Raw genomic sequence first — 24,497 nt, forward strand, 5'->3', positions numbered from 1 at the left:
GTTTTCGATTGCGTCATCACTCTTGTTTGTAATTTAGAACATCCCTGGTGCTTAGTACCAGATTTTTTTATGGAACAATTTCATCATTGTATTATTAGCTTACATCCGAACTGCATTCTAGGTATAAAAGGGAAAGTTAATAATTGTTGTGTGCAATTTTGAAGGCTGAATAAGCACAACTTACGAATACTACAGGCACAAGGGACATAACATCTCAGTTCTCAAGATATATTGTAGACATTTCTAAATTTCTTACGCTACCATTATGTGGTGTTGGTTACCCACTCACCATCCGGTAACACAATTACTTGTTCGCCGATAATAATAAATGGTATAAAAAAGTTAAAGTGCCAGGTAAAGTTTTATAACATTAGTTATTTAAGCTGAATTGACGTGTGAATTTTTCCACCATGCATCCTTTAAAATCAGAGTGCGTATTTAATCTATCCATCGCCAAATATTTAGAAGAGAGTAACCAACCATTACTAAAAATGTGAAGGTGTTTACTTGGTGGCAGGGCTTGCACATTAACTTGTGCAAGCCTGTCTGCGTAGGTACCACCCACTCATCAGTTCTACCTCCAAATAACAGTACCCAGTATTGTTGTGTGCCGGTTTGAAGGGTGAGTGAGCCTGTCTAACTACAGGCACAAGGGACATAACATCTTAGTTCCCAAGGTTGGTGGCGCATTGACGATGTAAGGAATAGTTAATATTTCTTACAGCGTCATTGTCTATGGGTTCGGGTGACCACTTACCATCAGGTGGCCCATATGCTCGTCCGCCAACCTATACCATGAAAAAGAACATTTGCGCAATTCATTACGATCAGATAATGTAATGGCTGGATCCCATTTCGGATAGAATATATTATATCCGTGACGTCATCAAACTTATCACCTTTGACATAAATAAAATAACTTAATGAAATAAACCAGTGCAGTTCTATCGTCGAAGAAAAGTTGAATTTGTCGAATTCTAATTCAGCATCGAATTGAAAACGTCCGATTGACCGTTGAAACTTTAAATCAACTTCTTAGAAGTAACGGTACAAGGCCAGGAACAAGTTTTGCTGCCTTCGATTCGAATAGTACGATTTTGTATACATTAAGTAGAAAATTGTATCGCAGAGAATGAGGATAGCTAGTAGATGATCGGTTGATACGTCGTTCTTATGGTAAGAACAACAACAACAACAAACAACAACAACAGCCTGTAAATTTCACTGCTGGCCTAACGGCCTCTTCTCCCGTTTGAGGAGAAGATTTGGAACATATACCACGCTGTTCCAATGCGGGTTGGTGGAATGCACGTGTGGCAGAATTTTTATGAAATTTATCATATGCAGGTTTCCTCACGATGTTTTCCTTCACCGCTGAGCACGAGATGAATTATAAAGACAAATTAAGCACATCAATCAGCGGTGCTTGCCTGGGTTTGAACCTGCCATCATCGGTTAAGATGCACGTTCTAACCACTGGGCCATCTCGACTCTCTTATGGTAAACCAGTTTATATTAGGGTAGGCTCTTCTGGACCTTATAACACATGAAATAAATCTTAGTCTTATAATTGAAAGGAATGAAACAAAGGCGCTGTGAGAAACATTTACCATTCAACCTTGGGAACTAAGATGTCATGTCCCTTGTGCCTGTATTAACAGCTTACTCACCATTCAAACCGGAACACAATAATACCAAGTACTGTTGTTTGGCTGTAGAATATCTGATAAGAAGGTACCTTTCCAGACGGGCTTGCACACAGCCCTGATACCAAAACCTGTGAATCACCACCAAACCATCTTGTGAACTTTATCAATAAATTAGCTATATAAATAGTTAGAATTGGGTTTGTAGATGTAAATTAGTACGTTAATGGATTTCACGCCTAAGCCCGTTTCGTGAATCATTCCATCCATTTGTGTAGGTCGGGTGGAAATGTATTCTGTGGTTTTTCAGTTTAACACGTTCAGACAGGAGTAGTGAGGCTTCGATTTATAATGTATAGTTCCAATTATACGTATATTATGGATAAAATCACGTAGAGAATAAAATACCTCCCGAAGTGAGTCACAGAAACTCTTTTATTTTAAATAGTCATACAATACGGTGTTGCCATAGCAACAGAGTTGTTGATTATAGCCTAATGTATGAGAATTATAACCGATTTTAAACAAGAAATGAATAAAGGCAAGTAAAGACCATTAACGTTGACTACATACGACATTTTTGGAGGAGATTCTGAATAATATACGATAAAACATATAATATTTCTGTAGCCTAAGTTACTCCTTATTACATTCGCTAACTGCCAGTGAAAGTCCAATCAAAATCGGTCGAACCGTTCCAGCGATTATCTGGAACAAACAGACAGACGAACAAAAAGTTCTTTTTTTTTGGATATTTACTCTGAAACTTTTTAAACTCTGAAGTAATTATAGTACGACACAACTTAGATATAGCATCGGAAAATGAAATGAAACCGATTACTGCTGATTTGTACAATCAATAGAAATAGCTTCATATCGCGCTATTCGACGCTATTCTTCGCTATAGATTCTCGCGTCAGTTCAACCATGTCGACGTGTCAAATTGACGAATATATTAGGTCATATGATATTACAAGCTATTACGTTTGAGTAAAGATCATATTCACATAAGAAATAAATATTGATAATTTGATATAGCGTACGTAATTCAAATGTGATTGGTTTTACGAATTTTGCCGATGCTACATCTAAGTTGTGTCGTACTATACGTGATTATAGAATGAAGTTTCATGTCGTTTTTTTTTGTGTGGCAAGTCATAAATCATGATTAATTCTGACAAAGGTCATTAACCTTTATATATTTAATATTACTTCTAAATCCACGACAGAAATTAATTTGTAAATATTATAATTGAAAACGCCTCCGTTATTATGAAGAGAATTTGCGACCACGAAACTTGGAGAGATTTTCGCCAGAAATTGTAGCTCCCGAGTTGAACAACAGTTTTACGATGTAATAAACTACTGGGAAATTCTTAAGTTTCTAGGGTTCCGTGGAACAGCTACGGTATTCTCTTCATATTCTTATCTTAATTTTCGTACTAAAGTACTGTATATACAAGTCTAGTTGTACTACGCGGCTTCGCTCCCGATTTATGGGAGTTGGTTGTCAGGGAAAAATAAGTAGCCCATGTCCTTGGAGTTCGAGTATTTTTCACACAACAAGAACAGCCTGTAAAATCCTACTGCTGGGCCAAAGTCCTCCCCTCCCTTTGAGGAGAAGGTTTGGAATATATTCCACCACGCTGTTCCAATGCAGGTTGGTGAAATACACATGTGGCAGAATTTCTATTCAATTTGTCATACGCAGGTTTCCTCACGATGTTTTCCTTCACCGCTGAGCACGAAATGAATTATAAAAACAAATTAAGCACATGAATCAGCAGTGCTAGCGCGTTCTAACCACTGGGCCATTTCGACAAAATTTTAACAAATTCGGTGCATTGGTTTGGCTGCGAAAGAGCGTCAGACAGACAGTTACTTTCATATTTATAATATTAATATAGATTACAAACTGGTTTTAGTTTTAAATTTATTAGAGGATAAAGGTTGTAAAGAATCCTTGAATAAAATTATATACCTTTTGAATTTTTGGTATAGAAATAATAATAATGGTATAATTTAGGTAAAAATGCACAATCAATTATTACAATTTTCTCTTTATCTGTGTCTCTGACCGTTTGTTTGAGTAATTTCTGAAATGGCTGAACCGATTATGACGAAATGTTTGTACAAATAACCAGCGTTGCCAATGTGTGGGGAATTCCCCAAAATGCGGGGAATTGGTGTGGGGATTGTCACTGTGCGGGAAAAGGAGGGGAATTTTATATTATACCAAGACGATCGGTAATTGATTCTTTAGCCGATGTTTTGTTAGTACGAAAATTGAAATCGTATAGTCGATAATTGGTTAGTTAGTAGAGACGCAATAAGAAAAAAGACATCAAATACCATGCTTTTCCCTTTATTTCTATGTGAGGAATTGGATCATTTTTTCCCGACTTTGGGGAATTTCGCTTACGTTTTTGGGGAATTATTTGAATAGGTATTGGCAACCCTGTAAGTAACAGTACTTGATTACATCTCCAACAAAAGAAAAAGGTAACATTGTAATGACGAAATTAAGTGATAAAATGTCCGATATATTTATACGGAACCAAGCACATATAAAGCGGTTCAAACTTGTCAATATTCTTACAATTTTGTTTGTTCAACCCTGTTATTTGCTGAACGCGTGTTATTCTCCTTCACGATTGAATTTATGTCTTCTAGGAACCATTATTTTTTATATGTTAATGTTATATGTTGTTTGTGTATGAATATAATAATAATAGTTTACAAGTATAATAATAATATATAATAATAACAGACTGTAAATTTCCCACTCCTGGGTAAAGACTCTCCCTTTGAAGGGAAGGTTTGGAGCATATTCCACCATGCTGCAATGCAGGTTGGTGAATTTACATGTGGCAGAATTTCGTTAAAATTAGACACATGCAGACTTCCTCATGATGACATTCACCGCCGAAGTCGAGAGGAATTATGGCAAATTATGGAAAGATGTACGCTTTCTAACCACTGAGCTATCTCTTTTCTTTTTACGAGATATTTCGACATTATCTGCGATTGTCCATATCGGACTACCTCCTTTCTCGTATGTTTGCTGCGTAAGCACTGGTGACTACTACCATTGTCACTTTCACCCTTACCATTGTCACTTGTTTTACTTGTTTCACATTCGACACTCGATCCCGTAATTTACAAACGAAAAATAAAAAAATATAATAAATACCCTGTTTGAAATACTTGTAGTAATAAAAATAACCATGTTAATTTAATATTTTAAATACATGTGTATTATTAAATATGTGTTCATTATATAATGTCACCGCCTTGTCTGACTAGCTAGATATGAGGCTGTAGATATTGAGATCCACTTGATATCTTTCAGTGTTATTATATTTACCATCACATTAATTATGAGTCGAGATGGCCCAGTGGTTAGAACGCCTGCATCTTAACCGATGATTGCGGGTTCAAACCCAGGTAAGCACCGCTGTTTCATGTGCTTAATTTGTCTTTATAATTCATCTCGCGCTCAGCGGTGAAGGAAAACATCGTTAGGAAACCTGCATGGGACAAATTTCATAGAAATTCTGCCACATATGCATTCCACCAACTCGCATCGGAACAGCGTGGTGGAATATGTTCCAAACCTTCTCGTTAATGGGAGAGGAGGCTTTAGCCCAGCAGTGGGAATTTACAGGCTGTTGTTGTTGTTGTTGTTGTAATTATGACAATAAGGGATATAGAATGCATGTGAGTGTGCACAAACATTTTGCACTATATCCTTCATACTTGTGTCCTTTGAAATTGGCGGTAAAAACACTCAGGACGACTTCACTGATAAATAGTTCAACTCAAAGGGAATTTCAAACCATAGTTCAAACATTGAATGTAACGTCGTCGGAATTGAAACAGTAACTCAGAACTGGGTTAAAAATTCCATCAAGCGGCGCTTTCATCTTGTTAATACAGACTGTATGAGATCAAAGAGTGTTAGCCTTCGGACGGGGTTCTATTCCAATGTAGTACGAAAGAGGATTTTATTCGAAGCTAATGTAGTTTCTGAATGTTTTCCCTGCGTTTGTATATATTATTTTCAAGTCTTATTTTCTAGACATTTGTTTTTTTCTACTTATTTTTATTCTTTTATAATAACTGCCTGTAAATTTCCCACTGCTGGGTTAAGGCGTCCTTTCCCTTTTAAGGAGAAGGTTTGGAAACGATGACAAATTTACGAAGAGCGTGTGTGAGGAAGATTATGTTGAAGCATGCGTATGAATAGATTCTTAGAATGGGTTCAAAATTAGAAATTATTCGATCTTACATATGATGTAATCCGTTGCATTGATGGAGCCGAGATGGCCCAGTGGTTAGAACGCGTGCATCTTAACCGATGATTTCGAATTCAAATCCAGGCTACCACTACATATATGTGCTCAATTTGTGTTTTTAATTCATCTCGTGCTCGGGGTGAAGGAAAACATCGTGAAGAAACCTACATGTGTCTAATTCCATCGAAATTCTGCCACATGTGCATTCCACCAACTCGCATTGGAACGCGTGGTGGAACATGTTTCAAACTCTCGTTAATGGGAGAGGGGGCCTTAGCCCAGTGATGGGAAGTGTACAGGCTGTTACTTTACTTTACTAAATATAATGATTTTATAACCAAAACGTTACAACTCAAGCAACAAATTATAATACGTACAAAACGAAAAGCTGGTTCAGAAAATTGTACATTCAGTAAATCGAAACATTCTCAAATGAACCAAGTTTATTTCGATAAATTGTTACAAATTCAAGACAAGACTATTCCCCAGGATGTACAATATTTCAGAGCCCAGTTTATTTCGTCGACAATAACTCCAATTCGACCAAGATATCCAGTTCAGAAATAATTCTCGGCTCGCGAAGTTGCCTCGGCAATATTCGGAATTTCCTGGAGAACTCTGTTCATGAAATCAACACAAAGGGCTTATGACGTGCTCGCAAAACGGGAAATGTTTGTGAATTTAAGATAAAGATATTTCAAAAGATCTGCGTCAAGTTTTGCTGAGGCTAAGTTAGCTGTGAGCGATGATATCAGTGAAGAAATAAGTTTGAACATAACATCTACAATAATTTTGCATAATATTTTTATTGTGCAATAATATTGAATACCCTCTTTGAATCCAAACGTTCAATAATATTTAGCGATAAGATTGACAAACCATTCACTTGAATATTTTCACGAGAGAAACATGTCTGACGAAGTTATGGCTGCAAACAACCGGTCAAAACAGTGAACTAAAAAAAATTGCGGAATATTGACCTTACACAACATCAGACGGTCAATTTAATCTATTTAATTGAATCCCATTGGGCTAACGCCTCTTCTCCCGTTGAGGAGAAGATTTGGGGCATATTCCACCAAGCTGCTCCAATGCAATGCAATGACACATGCAAGTTTCCTCAAGATGCCTGGGTTTGTCATCAGTTAAGATGCACGCCTTCTAACTGGGCCACCTCGCCTCAAACTAACGAAAAAACTGAACTAATCCTACACATTACAAAAATACACATTGTGCAATAAAATTTGAGCTTCCTCAAACTTCTGTTCAATCATTGCGCAATTTTTCAATATTATCCCTACACTGCTAATAATGTTGCACAATCAACTGGATTGTGCAACATTATTGTAGATGCCTTAAAAAAATATTGTGTATTTATTTTCTTGCAAACCCAGTGTTACCTGATCGTAAGGAAGCATCAGCTTCACATTTCGAGAACTAAAGAAACTGCCTTTCAATTAGCTAATGCAATTTTGGGTGGAAATAATATGTACAAGTTGATACTATAAATTGTAGTTACTACTACAATTTATTGTATCAACTTGTACTTTCCATTGTTCCAATAAACATAAAATTGGTTTATAATCTCGAGTAAAGCCAAGTAACTACGAAATCTTATTCTACAAAGGTATATTTTATCTCAGAGAAGATGACGATATCCGTGGTTCAGTAGTTTTGATGGGTACGCCACTCTGAGGGTTCGATACTCGTTTGTGGCGCCATCGTTACTTCTGATTTTCCATAAGAGAAGCGTGTGTGTGATGCTGTCCAATATAATGAAGTTGTCGGAAATTTGGGTTATTCGGTATATTCTTTCCTTTTGGATATAATAATCCCTTAGGGATAAGGCTTTGACAGTCATAATATTTTTATAGGAGCACTTTACTTGGTATTATTGTATTCTGGTTCGAAGGGTGGTTGAAACGTGTCATCATGCTACTTATCGTGGAATTATATTTCTTACAGCCGATGTTCCCATTATGACCATATGGTCCCACTTGTCAGTCTACCTACCTGTATCATAAAAGAAAATAACAACAAAACCTTTGAGGTTTTACATTCAATATCCAAAAGGAACATTGGTTTCAGTTTTTCGTCAATAGGCCAACCCTTTTAAATGGACGGGAAGCAACTCATCAATCCCTCGCACCAGCTTTTATTGGCTCTCGATCTTGACATCGTTTGACCCGAACAATGAGATTACCAAACTATTTTTTGGGTTAAACGATATTTTTACGGTGATATTTCATAATTCGAAGAAGGCTATAAAAGAGGCTACTCGCGTCATTTTTTCAGTCACCAATCGGAGAGGCCTATGTCCAGCAGTGGACGAAAATTGGCTGATGATGATGATGATGATTATAATTATATTTTTTATTAGGAAAACCAACAGTAGATACAATATCACATCCACAATAAAAATAAAAATTCAGGGAACCAAAACCCATCGACAATTATGAAATTTGGCAAAAAAGAATGTAAGTGTAACAAAAGTACTAATAATAATTCCGAAAACCCAAAATAAATAAATAAATATGAGACAACATCACATACATTCAGAAGTTACGACGGTAGCACAAACACCCAAGACAATATAGAAAACTAATGATAATCTACACCGACTTGGGCGGGAATCGAACCCGGGACCTCGGAGTGGCGTACCCATTAAAACCCGTGTACTCTCCACTCGACCACGGAGGTCGTCAATTTTCTGTTACATTATATTATTTCATTTTTGCAATGAGGAGTACCAAGAGTAGATACAATATCACATAGAGATTGGTTGTCACGAGAAAGAGTAGCCTATTTTCTTCCTTGGAGTTCAAATGTGTTTCATTCGGTTCATTGGTTTGGTAGTGAAAGAGGGAGAGAGAGATACTTTCACATTTACAATAAAGTATAGATTATTCGACACTAAAGTTCTTCATAATCTCAAGCTCATTGTGTATTGTTTTAAGCTAATAGCCAGCTAACTGTATAATGAGCTTTGTGAGCCGCTTAGAAAGACTAGGTATTTTCGTTTTTAATTAAAAAAACTTGATCCCTTGATCAAGTTTTTAGCCTAGTTTAACGTAGAATTCTTATAAAATATTTTTTTATGAACGGCTGATCTGGTGTCTTAGAATTTTCTGCGATAAAATCCAAATTTTCTATCAGCTCGATCCATAGTTTGCACTCAAGAACTAGGGAATTCCAACTTTATTAACCAGGGATTTCAGTTGATATTCCCTTGAATTGGGGTGCAACTTAGCAAATAACTAGTCAAAACTTTAATTTATACATATTATAATAAAATTGGAGTGTCTGTTTGACATATTAAAATAACCGCTTTTTAATAAACGCATTATATTTGTATACATGGTATATATTTCAAAATATTTTTTACCAAATTTTAATCTGTTTGTTCCACCTAATCTCTGGAATGGCTGGACCGATTTTGATGAAACTTTCACTGGGAGATAGCTAATAAAATAAGGAGTAACACAAGCTTAACAATAGCTTTTTTTAATTCAAACGTGGGCGAAGTCGCGGGTGAAGCAGTAATTGAAAAAACAACTTACCGTATCGCACAGCTAGTGCCATCTTCATCGTCCTCTCTCTTCCGCCGACGACGGTTTATGTATAAGTATGCTGCAACCGCGAAGAGTAGGACAGCAGCACCCACACTCAGCAGCGTTATCAGGACTACGTCACGAGTTTTCATTGTAACCTGTGAACAAACAACAACAGCCTGTAAATTCCCTCTGCTGGGCTAAAGGCCTCCTCTCCCTTTGAGGAGAAGGTTTGGAACATATTCTACCACGCTGTTCCAATGCGGCTTGGTGGAATACACATGTGGCATAATTTCTATGAAATTTGTCACATGCAGGTTTGCTCACGATGTTTTCCTTCACCGCTGAGCATGAATCAGCGGTGCTTGCCTGGGTTTGAACCCGCAATCATCGGTTAGGATGCACGCGTTCTAACCACTGGGCCATCTCGACTCGACCTGTGAACAAATGCAACCTTCATTTATATCTATACGGCGAACCGTTCCAGCTTCACAATCCGTTGAGAGTAGTGGGATCAACTGTGTCCCTGTATTTGGGTTGACGCTTTTACATATATTATAAGTTGGTCAAGTTCCTTTAAGTTACCGCCATGGATAAAATTACTCAAGATATATAAAGATAAGATGATGACTGTTGACTTCCGAGCAGGATATATTAATTTCAATATTTTTTCTTTAACTAATAAAAAAAAAGTAAAGTAACAGCCTGTAAATACTGCTGCCTCTGTTCCAATGCGGGTTGGTGGAATGCACATGTGGCAGAATTTTGATGAAATTAGCAACATGCAGGTTTCCTCACGATGTTTTACTTTACCGCCGAGAACGAGATGAACGAGTGCTTGCCTGGATTTGAACCCGAAATCATCGGTTAAGATGCACGCGTTCTAACCACTGGGCCATCTCAGCCTTAACTAATATGACTATGTATTTTTTAAGTGTTGAAAAAGAGTAACTACTGACTTTCTTGCTTGTTCTTCTCTGTAGAATCTATTCTCCGAACCGGTGGTAGCTTCATTTAATTGTAAAATGACGATTCAAAAGTGCTTGTAAAAGCCTACTTGAAGAAAGTTTTTTTTTATTTGTTTTTCGATTTCATAACAACATTATTACCGCCCCTATGCCTTTTTTGGAATTTGGGCAGTCTGTAAGCAGTAAAAAAATATATGGTACATAATTCCAACTAATCATCTAAAAAGGCAAACTCTACCTGCGAATACAGTTAGTGGGTTCAAATCAATGTAAATGGAATCAAACTCCAATAAGGCTTTTGAACCTAAAGCTACTTCCAGTTTGGAAAGGAAGTTCAAAAAACAAGCGGCAAGGAATTCAGAAGTTACTCTTTTCTTAAATTTTAAATATTTTTATAGTCTATTCATTATTAACAAACATTTTGAATTTTAAAATTGGTAAATTTAAAATGGTTGTTCTCTGATGATGGTACTTGATACACTTACGAGCTCTTAACGAAAAATCCCTAAATTAGCTCTGACACCCCATTGATTTAGAGGAAGGAAGGAAATAAGCGGAGATGGCCCAGTAGTTAGAAAAATCTTTTTCCTTTTTTTATGACGCTGTAAGAAATATTAACCATTCCTTGCATCGTCAATGTGACACCAACCATGGGAACTAAGATTTTATGTCCCTTGTGCCTATAGTTACACTAGTTCACTCACCCTTCAAACCGGAACACAACAATACTGAGTACTGTTATTTGGCAGTAGAATAACTGGTGAGTGGATGATACCTACCCAGACGGGCTTGCACAAAGCCCTACCACCAAGAAAGAAGCTGATTAACAGATGTCATTGTGTTCAATATTTACTAAACGAAGTATTTTAAAAATTTTACTTGCATACTAAAATGACAAGAAAAACGGTCTATTTAAAATTTCAGCATTTCTTTGCGAATGAAGAAAAATATCAAGGTTTGGAGTATACACTAAACTGTTTGCAAATAGGTGGCAGATTCCTTCATCACAATACTTTTCCTTTACTAATAACTAGATGACTAAAGATTCATTAAGCTCATGAAATTTCAGTACTGCTCATTTCAAGCTCATCAATTCTGTTAAAATTCTAAACACTGTGCTAAATTTACTTTCTATCATAGTCATCAAAATTCTGAAAATTGTATTTATTCTATGCTTGAAAATATTTGTTTCGTTTAAATAAATAAAACGCTAAACTCTTAGATTCAGTGCACAGAGCGTGCAGAAAATTTATTACAAAGCCATGATTATATTCCTCTAGATTTGCTTTCAACGAGCTACGAGTTTTCCCAATAAATTCTATACAGAGCGCTAAGGAGAACGCGGTGTAGCGTTTTATGGATGTAAAACTTTGCCTTAGCGTTTTAACGAATAACGCTCAACGTTGCGAATTGCATTTCATTTTAATCTGCGAAAAGTTTCGTAGAACGTTTTCTAATTTATGGAGATCTCGTAATAATAATTTTATGTTGATAGATTCAATTAGTTAAATATAAATAGATTTTAGACGACATCACATACATTAGTCTGATCCCAATGTTAGTAGCTTTACTTGTATTATGGAAAATCTGAAGCAGCGACGGTACCACCACGACAACATAGAAAAGTTATGAACTTTTTCTACACCGACTCAGCCGGGAATCGAAACCACACCGGTTTCAATGAGTCGCTATCCACTCGACCACAGGGGTCGTTAAATTGGGTTTATGTTTTGCATAACATTTTAAATGAACAGTGCTTTTATAGCATTGGTAGGCGGATGTATAAATGGGTAGGCCCATAACGGTTACCATCACCCATAGACAAAGTCAACAATGCGCCACCAACCTTGGGAACTTAGATGTTATGTCTCTTGTACACTTTCTCACTGATACGTAATGAAATTGTAAATTTGCCAGGAAATTTTGTTGAGCAATTTTAATCACTTGCATAAAAATAAATAAATAAATACTCGGTACGAGATAACATCGCATACATTACTCTGATTCTGATCTCAATGTAAGTACCTAAAGCACTTGTGTTTTGGAAAATAAGAATTAACGACGACACAAACACCCAGACCCAAAACTAATGATTATCTTCATTGACTCGGCCGGAAATCGAACCCGGGAGATCTGAGTGGCGTACCCATGAAAACCGGTGTACACACCACTCGACCACGGAGGTCAACTTCTTCCAAGACAATCTCATAAATGACTGACTTTCAGCTACGGACAAATCTCAAAAGACTAAAGATACTATGGCAACAACATTTAATTGGTGGTAGGGCTTCGTGCAAGCCCGTTTGGATAGGTACCACCCACTCATCAGTTATTCTACCGCCAAATAACAGTACTCAGTATTGTTGTGTTCCGGTTTGATATCAAAGATGCATCTTGCTCTGGTCGCCCTGTTATGGACAAAATTGATGTCATTTTTGAAAAAGTGGAGCAAGATCGGCATATTAGTAGTTACGATGTAGCTGAAGAACTGGCAATTGACCTCAAAACGGTTTTGACTCATTTGAATAAAGCTGGGTACACAAAAAAGCTGGATATATGGGTGCCTCATGAACTCACTGAAAGAAACCTAATGAACCGTGTACTCATTTGTGATTCTTTATTACGACGCCATGAAACCGAACCATTTTTGAAGAAGCTGATAACTGGTGATGAAAAGTGGATCACATACGACAACAACGTGCGAAAAAGATCGTGGTCAAAGGCCGGTCAAGCTTCACAGACTGTGGCAAAACCCGGATTAACTCGCAACAAGGTAATGCTGTGTGTATGGTGGGATTGGAAGGGCATCATTCATTATGAGCTATTACCGCCCGGCAGGACCATCGATTCAGAACTGTATTGCGAACAATTGATGAGATTGAAGCAAGAAATTGAGAGAAAGCGGCCAGAATTGATCAACAGAAGGGGTGTGGTTTTTCACCATGACAACGCTAGACCTTACACATCTTTAGCCACTCAACAAAAATTACGAGAGTTTGGCTGGGAGGTATTAATGCATCCGCCGTATAGTCCTGACCCTGCACCTTCAGATCTTCATCTGTTTCGGTCTCTGCAGAATTCCTTAGGCAGTGTCAGGTTAACATCACGAGAGGACTGCCAAAACCACTTGTCGCAGTTTTTCGATCAGAAGCCCCAAAATTTTTACAGCAATGGGATCATGTCACTATCAACAAGATGCCAAAAAGTTATGGAACAAAATGGCACCTACATACTTTAGTCAAATGTAAATAAACTATAAAAAAAACTTTTTGAATTTTCATATAAAATACGAAGAAACTTTTTCCCCAACCTATTATATTACCTACAAAGAACTGAGAAGGCCCAGGCAAGCACCATTAAATTTTCATGTGCTTATTTGGTGTTTATAAGGACAACACCGCGATGAAACCAGCATGTGACTTTTTTCACCGAAATTGGAACAGCGTGGTGGAATATGCTCTTCTCAAAGGGAGAGGAGGCTTTGGAATAGCAGTCATAAATTTACAATCTGTTACTATTATATTATATTTATTGTTATAACTTCTAAATGACTTAAATCATAATGTTTCTCAAATTTTAGCATACAACTAATTCGAAACCCAATTTTGGCGTAAAGTTTCACCCAGGAATCTCGATTGCAGGTGTGAACTAAGCTTGACTAAGCTAGCTAAGCCTGATTAATAAGATGGATTACTGTTTCAGCCGTAAGCCAAAATGGATTTTGATATTTAACACTCGAATTGTCGACTTCGTCCGTTAAATATCTTTTAAAATGTTTGAAGATAAATTTAACTAGTTTGAAAATGTTTTCGAAGTTTTATTTTAGAGCAAAAATGGTCAAATAATCAAGGTGAAGGTTGTTTCAAATTTTAATAGCAACCGAGTTTTCACGTACTTTTAATTAATAACGTCTTACATTGTGAAGGACAATATAATCAACATAGAAAATACAATCAACTTACCATTTAGAAAATTTAAAAAGTTTATTAAGAATAAATTAATAAATAAATCTTATTATTTTTTAAAAGAATACTTTTAAGAATCAAACACTCGGGTACCATCACAGACACTATTTATTTATTATAAAGAACAGGATTGTAACATATGTAAACTTGAAAAGAGCAACTATGCGAGTTTCTTGCCATTTCTTTTTTAACCAGATATTTTCAACTTTGCTCTATCATAAATTTAAATCATTTGTAAAAATTACATTGGTAAAGAAGGCATATTATTCAGCCACTCCTCCGAGCAAACCAAAACAAAATCTTCCAAAGTATAAAATCAGAAATGAAATGTGTTTTGACATTTTAACGTTTAAATAGCTATTTAGTTTTACAAGCACATGGCATTTATAGCAATAATGTGCACTTTAATTTCAGCATAGCTCTGAAACTCACAGCAAATGCAACGTGTGCGTTTAATATATTTTACAGACGCAATAAACTCTACGCGGTTACTTCGAGCTTATATATCCCTTACTACGTTTTAACAGCAAATAATCTATACATATAATAAAATTGGTGTGTTTGTTTTTTATAATAAAATAATCGCTTTTTACTTAATGCATATGTATGTATACAAGGTACATATACAAAACTTTTATTTTCGTCTGTCTGTTTGTTTCGGCTAATATCTGGAACGACTGGACCGATTTTGACGGGACTTTCATTGGCAGACAGCTGATGTAATAAGGAGTGGCATAGGCTACTTTTTTGTTAAATTCAAATACACAAGAAGTCACGAGTACAGTTAGTGTTTAAAATAAATTTTACATAGTTAAGTTAATTAGTTTAAGTTGCGTGATTCTTAACCGATTGTTAAGATATGGTATTAAGTTTTTTCTTCATCGATCCGTGTTGAAAGCACGCATATTTATTGGAGTCGATCAAACCATTGATTTATGGTTTTATTTTTTAGTGATAGTAAATACGTTAGTGTTTGCCGGATTAGTAAGCTGAAGTGGCAGTGAGCTGGCCATATTTGTTGCAGAACCGATAACCGTTGGGGAAAACGTGTTCTAGAGTGGAGACCGCGTCTCGGCAAACGTAGTGTAGGAAGTCCTCGGGAACGGTGGATGACGATTTACGCAAGACGGCTGGCAGGAGCTGGATACGAGTAGTCGGAGAACGATCACAGTGGCGTTCAATTGGAGAGGCCTATGTCCAGCAGTGGACGAATATGGGCTGTTAATGATGACATAACTTTAAATGGTCTTCATAAATAACACGTAAAACCAGAAAACTGTGGTTATTTAGAAGACAAAGAAAAGTTAATTGTTCAATGTATTCGATGTCTCTGTTATAAAATATCGTTAGTTCTTTTCAACCGACTTCCAAAAGGAGGAGGTTATCAATTCGTCTGTATTTTTTTTTTTTTTTTTTTTTTATGTTTGTTACCTCATAACTTTTCACTGGGTGGACCGATTTTGATATTTTTTTTTTTGTTTGAAAGGTAGTGCTTCCCGTGGGGTCCCATTTTTTTTATTTTTTTTTCCGATGATGGTATCCATGTGAAAACGACATAAGTCTTAAATTTGCATTATGTATATGCGCGACAAATAGGTGAATAACTGAAAATCACGTTAACCAATTTTGATAATTCTTTTTTTATTATAAAATATATACTTCAAGGGTAATTTGGTGAAAGTTTGGTAAGGTTCTGAGCACAGGATCCATGACAAAGTAACGGAACGGAACAATTCTGAGGAGCACGTTAGCGATACTCGGTCGAAACTTTTATTTATAGGTTATTTGGATATTTGAGTCACCTTCCGTAATGTGGTTATGTTTATGTAATTATCATAGTCGAATATTATAATCAACTAGCTACCCACCCCGGCTTCGCACTGGTGCAATACTCATACTAAATATACTACAGAATTTGTTTATATACGACATCACATCGCAAACTTCTAAAATTATCAGTGTTTCTTTACTATATTGTTCATGTATTATATACACAAACCTTCCCCTTGAATCACACTATCTTTTAAAAAAAACCGCATCAAAATCCGTTGCGTAGATATAAAGATATAGGGACAGAGAAAGCGACTTTGTTTTATACTATGTAGTGATGGAACTCCTATACGGCTCGCAGTTAGGGTGCGATATGGGGCAGAATTTCTTACTATCTTTAATCAAATTTTGTGTATGTGATGTGATGTCATATGATGTACGAAATATAGTTGGTCTTTTTCAAAGTTTTTTTGCTGAGTTCGATTACAGCTCTTTCGAGGGATCCTTGTAGTTTACGTCGCGTGACGTATTAAATCCGCATTTTCGAAAGTCTATTTTTGCTTTATTCGCAAGTTTCCTTTGAAATTGTCCTCGAAGTAGTTTCTGACTCATATAAACGAAACGCTTAATCTATCCATATTAAAAAAAAATAGTTAGTCAACATCAGCTTCACTTAAAATCAAAAAATAAATAAAATTTTAACAAAAAGAAAAACCGACTTCAAACAAAACACTATTTTAAAACAAATGAATATGCACGAAAAAGTAATAAAAATAATTGCGTATTCAACATATTTTTTAGAGTCTTCCTAAGTTAAATGAAATGAAAAATATTAGACTACTTAAAAGTCGATTAACGATTATATCATGTAGTTATAATTATTGTTATATTTGGAGTCGGTGTCAGCCAATAAAACCCTACAGTATATCTATCAAAAAACAATACGAGAATACTTTAACAAATATGTTTTTTTACAAATTACCTTTTACACAATAATATACTGGATCAATCAAGGGGCTCGTATCGCTTCTTTCTTTTGATTGTTGGGGCAAGGGCACCGTGGCTGACACCGGCTCCAAATATACCAATAACTATAACCACATGATATAATCGTTAATCGACTTTTAAGTAGTCTAATATTTTTCATTTCATTTAACTTAGGAAGACTCTAAAAAATATGTTGAATACGCAATTATTTTTATTACTTTTTCGTGCATATTCATTTGTTTTAAAATAGTGTTTTGTTTGAAGTCGGTTTTTCTTTTTGTTAAAATTTTATGCTTAAGAGAAAGCAAACTCCGAGATTAGACATATTTATGAAAATAACACTATTTAATTTTGATTTTTGATACAAATATACCTTCACTTCAACCTAGTAATAAAAGTCATAAAATAAGCACTGGATTGTAAAACTAGGGTATAAGTTTACGATATTATGACGTTTATTGCGTGTATATAAGCCACATAATGGCTTGCATATTGACGTGAGAATTATGTGGAGTTTTGCCAAAATGTCGGTACCTCGCCCCTGAAATTCAATTGTACTTGAAAATATTTGACCTCGTTTCTTAAGGTAAATATTATGAAGTTACATAAATACACTTTCAATATTTACTAACTAGTAGTCGCCTACAACTTCGCTGGTCTTAGGGTGTTGATTGCCATGTGTTAATATATAAAGTTTAACAAAAAGAAAAACCGACTTCAAACAAAACGTTATTTTAATACAAATAAACATGCAATAAAAAGTAATAAAAATAATTGCGTATTCCCCATATTTTGTAGAGTCCTCCTAAGTAAAATGAAATGAAAAATATTAGACTGAAACTGACTAAAAATATTATACTGTAGTTATAATTATTGTTGTATTTGGAGCCGGTGTCAGCCACGGTCACGCGCCTCAACAATCAAAAGAAAGAAGCTATACGAGCCCCTTGATTGAGCCCCAGTATGTTATCCTATAAAAGGTAAAATACATATCTTAAAGTATATCGTATTGTTTTTTATCAATCATAATTAAGAAAAAATAAGTATAATTTTTTTATGAATCATAATATTGTGATTTAATAAAAAAAAAACATGTGAAATCAGAGAAATAAATACATATTCTAATTATAACGTTATTTTAATGGTTTGGAGCTAAAATGGCCTAACTATCATTTTGAGTAAAAAAAATTTGCCACATAAAACAAAATATAATTTTGTTCCAAACTTGGTGTTCGGGCTTAATGCCTTGTTTGGGTACCACCAAATGATCAGGTACTCTATCACCAAACAACAACGCTTAGTATTGTTGTGTTCCAATTTCAAGAGCGATACTACAGGATGCGATGCAATGGACAGAAAATCTTAGTTCTGAGTTGGTGCATTGGCGAAGATTAAAATTTCGTACGTCACGTTCCATAAGTTGGACTATTGGCCGTCAAGTTAATTTATTATAAGTCATTTTCTTAGATATCTCCAACTAAATACACAACAGGTATACTAATATTATAAATGTGTTTGTTTGTACATGGGGATAATTTTCGGAACTCATAATCGGAAAGGTATATTTCGTCCTAGGCACTGGTGAGTCTCACATACCTCCCTCCTTTCACCACTGTGTATATTCTAATCTGTGTTGCAGAACTATCGACACTGAATATCGATAGTTCACCTCGAAAACTATTCAGGATATCGACAGAACAGAACTACCTATACTATCAAAAGTATCAAAAGTATTTCTCATGGCAACTATCGACACTCAAACTCAATTTCAAATAACTTAATTCAATATAGAAATATTACACTTACTTATTGCTAGACTTGATACTCAAAATACTACTACCGATTCGGCGAAAGAAAATCAGCTATACTACTATACCATCGATAGTATTGACACGCAATGATACTATCGATAGGCTATATGGTATATCGATAGTGGACTATCAATATGCAACACTAGTTCTAACAATAATTAAGGAACATTGACATTGGCATTCGCACCAGGCCAAAAAGATATCTGCGGTCTATTTTAAATGATAGCGCATAGATTATCTGTGATTGCGGGCCGAATCGAAGGTTGACTGCGAATAGCCTTAAACGTGCCAAAATAAGATAGAAATCTATGGCAATGCTTCCGAATCTAGATCAATTGGTTTATATAACCAATTGACTACTAGGGATACACGAATTAAAGATCTCTTAAAGATGAATGATCTTTATTGCTTAATACTCACACACCACTGGGCCCATGGGAACCTGGCCCATTGGGCCAAAATACATTGACACGGCAGTTGTAGGCTGCTGTTGAGGACATTCCCGGGCAAGTAGGTTCGCCTCCAGGCCCGTAATCCGCTCAACCTAGGCCGAGCAGGACGAACCACTTCTTCTGCTCAATACTTAATCTTATAGAGACGTCCCTTATTGACGATATCAAAATTAACCCCTTAAAGGCGAATAAAGCTGCTAGCGTCAACTGGTTATATAATATAGCAAAAACAAATTAGATACAAGATTTTGTAGATGATAAAAAGGTTTGAATTAATACCTGTTGACTTCCAGGCAGAATACATTACATACATATATAATTGTATTTAACCAATATGATTGTATTTTTTGAATGTTGAAAAAGAGTAAATACTCCGTTTCTTGTCGGTTCTTTCACTTAATTGTTAAATGACGATTCAAAAGTGCTTGTAAAAGCCCACTTGAATAAATTTTATTTTGATTTTGATTTTGTTCCAACCAGCTTTCCGATACATCTACTTTTAACTGACAATTTTATATTATACTAGTTGGTGCCCTCAGCTTTGCTCGCGTTTTAAAGGTTTGGTTGTCATGTATTAAGCGAAATTGCCTATGTCCTTAGTGGACAAATTTGCTTTTTACCAAATTCGATATTAACCTAACATCGATTTGGAAAATATCCTGCAAGAAACAAAGTTATTACACTTTTTCAATAAAAAAAATACAAGTAATAATCATATACAATATTATTTTATATTTTTGACGAAGTAGTGTGTACATCGATTTTCATGAGTACGCCACTCCGAGGTTCGATTACGATTACCGGCCGAGTCGATATAGAAAATTCATTAGTTTTCTATGTTGTCTTTTGTCTGGGTGTTCGTGGTACCGTCGTTACTTCTGATTTTCCATAACACAAGTGCTTTAGCTATTTACATTGGGATCAGAGTAATGTATGTGATGTTTTCCCGTATTTATTATTTATTATTGTTATATTTATACATTAATGAACGAATATTAACACCATATTTGTTTGTAAATTAAATTTTGTACATTATAATATGCATTTAAATTAAATTATAGGCAAACGTGAAATGTTCTGTGTTTACGATTCGAATACTCTGCTCCAGGAAGGGCGTACTAATTTCGTAAAGTTAAAATTTTGGGGTCACAAGCTTATCTCTACTTCTTGTGTTTACACAGAATTTGTCCCGTTTTATCAGCTAATTACCCCTAAGGGAGTAACAAGCCACGAACTTTGAGATTCGCCATTGTTACATAACATTACAGTTGACAAAACAAATTCTTCAACTTTCACTTGGTGGTAGAACTTTGTGCAAGCCCGTCTGGATAGGTACCACCCACTCATCAGTTATTCTACCGCCAAATAACAGTACTCAGTATTGTTGTGTTCCGGTTTAAAGGTTGAGTGAGCCAGTGTAACTACAGGCACAAGGGACATAATATCTTAGTTCCCAAGGTTATGGTTAAGGACGATTCAAGGAATAGTTAATATATCTTACAGCGTCATTGTCTATGGGTGATGGTGACCACTTACCATTAGGTGACCCATGTGCTCGTCCGCCAACCTATACCATAAAAAAGAAAAAAATAACTAAAGAGTCCATGAACTTGAATGCGTATACTATCCAAAAAAAATTGGGTTACTTTTAGACGATGAATATTATTTGGGAATGACCTATAAATCTCAATTAATGAGGTAACTTCAAATCTGTATTTCTTACAGAGAGAAGGTGAATCAGCCACCATTGTTAAGTGGTCACCATCACCCCTTTGACAGACATTTGCGTTGTTAAATATTCCTTACATCTCCAATGCACTGCCAACTGACAGCTAAGATGTTATGTACTTGGGACCTTTAATTTCACCAACTCACTCTCAAAGAAGGAAACAATACCAATTACTGCAGTCATATGATGAGGTGGTACCTATTCGGGAAATTTTCTCAAATTCTAATCACCAAGTATTCGGACAGTGTGAATTATACTAAAAATTCGACCAGTTAAATGAATAAATATCATGGAAAACTCGCTTTAACGAACTTTAATTAAAAAGTTTTTCTTGTCATTTCCTTCCCTTAGTTTCGCCAGCTCTTTCTAGGTCACATTATTTTCTGTTTCGAACCGGTGGCTGTGATAGGATTTTATTTTATTAATGTCATCTTAATGACTGACTTTTTATCAATTCCTCTCATCAGATTAGCTCCAGATGAAGAAAGTCAAAACAAATTGCATAAAAAACTGTTTGGAAATATTTTTTGGAACGAGAATTTTGTGCATATAATTACAATTGGCAGAAAACTTTAGGTTGGTAAAATGCATTACGCCACTTCTACGCTTATTCTCACTTTATTCTTACTTCTTTATTTCTCAATCTCCGTCTCTACTCATTATGTACGCTTTTATAAATCATAGTAATTATTAAACTTTTTTAAATTTTGAATTTTATTTCTTGTCATTGAATTATTGTCAAACGCTGTTGATTTATTTACTCAGTTTTTTATTTAATACTAACTATTATTTAATCTAATATTATAATTGGGAAAGTGACTGTTAGTTGGCGAACGAGCAAATGGTCCACCTGATACTAAGTGGTCACCACCGCCCATAGACAATAGCGCTGTAAGAAATATTAACCAATCCTCTCCACCATTGACTTACCAACCTTTGGAACTAAGCTATTATGTCCCTTGTACCACACACTGGCTTACTTACCCTTCAAACCAGAACCCACCAATACTGATGTTTGTTATAATATCTGATGAGTAGATGACCTTCCCAAATGGGCTTGCACACAGCCCTTACGTCATGTATTAGACTGCTAACCTCTCAAACGAAACTGAATGGCCCTCGATACTTAACTTATATATATTTGACTATAAAAAGAAAGTGTAATACTTCTGTAGGAACTTCAATTTACATTAACATTCATATATGCGTCGACGTCCAGTAACGCGCTCCAACTAACAACAAAACAACAACAACAGCCTGTTAATTCCCACTGCTGGGCTAAAGGCCTCCTCTCCCTTTGAAGAGAAGGTTTGGAACATATTCCACCACGCTGTTCCAATGCGGGTTGGTGGAATGCACATGTGGCAAAATTTTTAAGAAATTTGTCACATGCAGGTTTCCTCACGATGTTTATCTTCACCGATGAGCACGAGATGAATTATAAAGACAAATTAAGCACATGAATCAGCGATGCTTGCCTGGGCTTGAACCCGCAATCATCGGTTAAGAAGCACGCGGTTTAACCACTGGGCCATCTCGGCTCAAACTAAAGCAAATCCAATTTCCGACTTATTTATACGACGCGAAAAGCGGCAAGCGCGTATGGCGCTCACCCAGCGCGCTCCATCGGATTTTCTTAGCAACTCACGAAATGAACATAGACATTGCAGCGTCGTGATTGCTCGAAAAATCGAACTATTAATTCGTCGTTAAATTTCTAAAATATTTTCAATTGTAATGTACAACTTCTAATTGGCTGACTCGTAATTTTTATCATTGTAAATTTTGTATTTATATTGACACTTTTGCCGAATAAAATAATTCCGATCCAACCAGCAAGAAGTGTTCTTTTACTCAAGAAAAATTTAAAAGTAGTAACAACAAACTAGCTAGGGACCAGTAACCCTACACTTCTAAACTGAACCGAATCACAACACTTTATCACAAATATTTTACATAGCATTGAAACATATGAACAAAACTCTGTGTATTGTTGATCAAAGAGTTTTCCGTTCGACCTAATTGCACGGCCAGAACAAAAAATTCGAACTCCATTGAACAAAACGATTCGTCTGAACCAAATAAATACAGGGTGCGAACGTGACTTAATTCCGAAACGGAAAATTGTTAAAAAATCCATTGAACCTTTATTAACATAAGAATTAATAACATTAAATAATTAAATATATACAAATGTGAACTAAAACCAGTTACTGTAGAAATCTTGACCGCGTGGAATGGTGGCAAGAATGATAGCAGCATTTCCCCGTTGAATCGCAATTTCGATCCTCTGGGCAAACGAACCAGCCCTCCTGTCACCAGTGCAGGCAATGAGGCGAGGAGTTATACTTTTGATGAAGCTTTTTGCACCACTACTCCAAGAGCCAAGCATTACGACAGCAAATGAAACAAAAAGTTATTTGACAAAAGAACTAGAAATTATATAACAAAAAAAACGTATTTGTCTTTTAGCATGTAATGTTAAAAAAGAGTAACTGCATTACTTGCTGGTTCTTCTCGGTAGAATCCGAATTAACTACGCTGTCCAACATTATCAATATTTATTTCTCATGTGAATATGATCTTTACACAGACGTAATAACTTGTAATATCATACGCGTATATATATGACGTAATATATTCGTCAATTTGACACGTCGATTTATAAGCCCTTGCTTTCTCTGACGCAAGAATCTATAGCGACAAATCGCGTTGAATGGCGCGATCATCATCATCATCAGCCCGTTTTTGTCCACTGCTGGACATAGGCCTCTCCCAGTGCACGCCACTGTGGTCTTTCTCCGGCTACTCGCATCCAGCTCCTGCCTGCCGCCTTGCGTATATCGTCACTCCACCGTGCCTGAGGACGTCCTACACTACGTTTGCCGAGACGCGGTCTCCACTCTAGAACACGTTTTCCCCAACGGTTGTCGGTTCTACGATAAATATGACCAGCCCACTGCCACTTCAGCTTACTAATCCGGTGGGCTATGTCGATGACTTTGGTTCTTTGACGGATCACCTCATATCTGATGCGATCCCTCAAAGAAACGCCGAGCATAGCCCTTTCCATAGCACGCTGAGCGACTTTTAGCTGGTGGACCAGCCTTGTCGTGAGTGTCCACGTTTCGGCTCCGTATGTCATGACGGGTAGGACGCACTGATTGAAGATTCGTCTTAAGGCACTGTGGGATCGACGATGTTAAGATTCGACGTAACTCCCCATACGCTGCCCAACCCAGCTGAATTCTTCTATTCACCTCGTCCTCAAGGTTGTTTCTACCTAATCGCCGAGTCTGCCCGAGGTACACATATTTTTG

At 36.1% G+C, this 24,497-nt stretch overlaps 1 protein-coding gene across 2 annotated transcripts in view; it reads right to left on the reverse strand.

The window, feature by feature from the left end:
* The window catches only part of LOC124541887 (synaptotagmin-7), a 724,295-nt gene that overhangs the window by 508,339 nt on the left and 191,459 nt on the right, over window positions 1-24,497 (reverse strand). For both annotated transcript variants that reach the window (XM_047119798.1, XM_047119796.1), the window contains exon 2: window positions 9,505-9,653. In XM_047119798.1, the coding sequence (XP_046975754.1) occupies window positions 9,505-9,647 (143 nt within the window). In that variant the 5' untranslated portion in view covers window positions 9,648-9,653. The remainder of the gene's footprint in view (window positions 1-9,504; window positions 9,654-24,497) is intronic.

This window comes from Vanessa cardui, chromosome 29 (assembly GCF_905220365.1).
Source record: "Vanessa cardui chromosome 29, ilVanCard2.1, whole genome shotgun sequence".
NCBI lineage: Eukaryota > Metazoa > Arthropoda > Insecta > Lepidoptera > Nymphalidae > Vanessa > Vanessa cardui.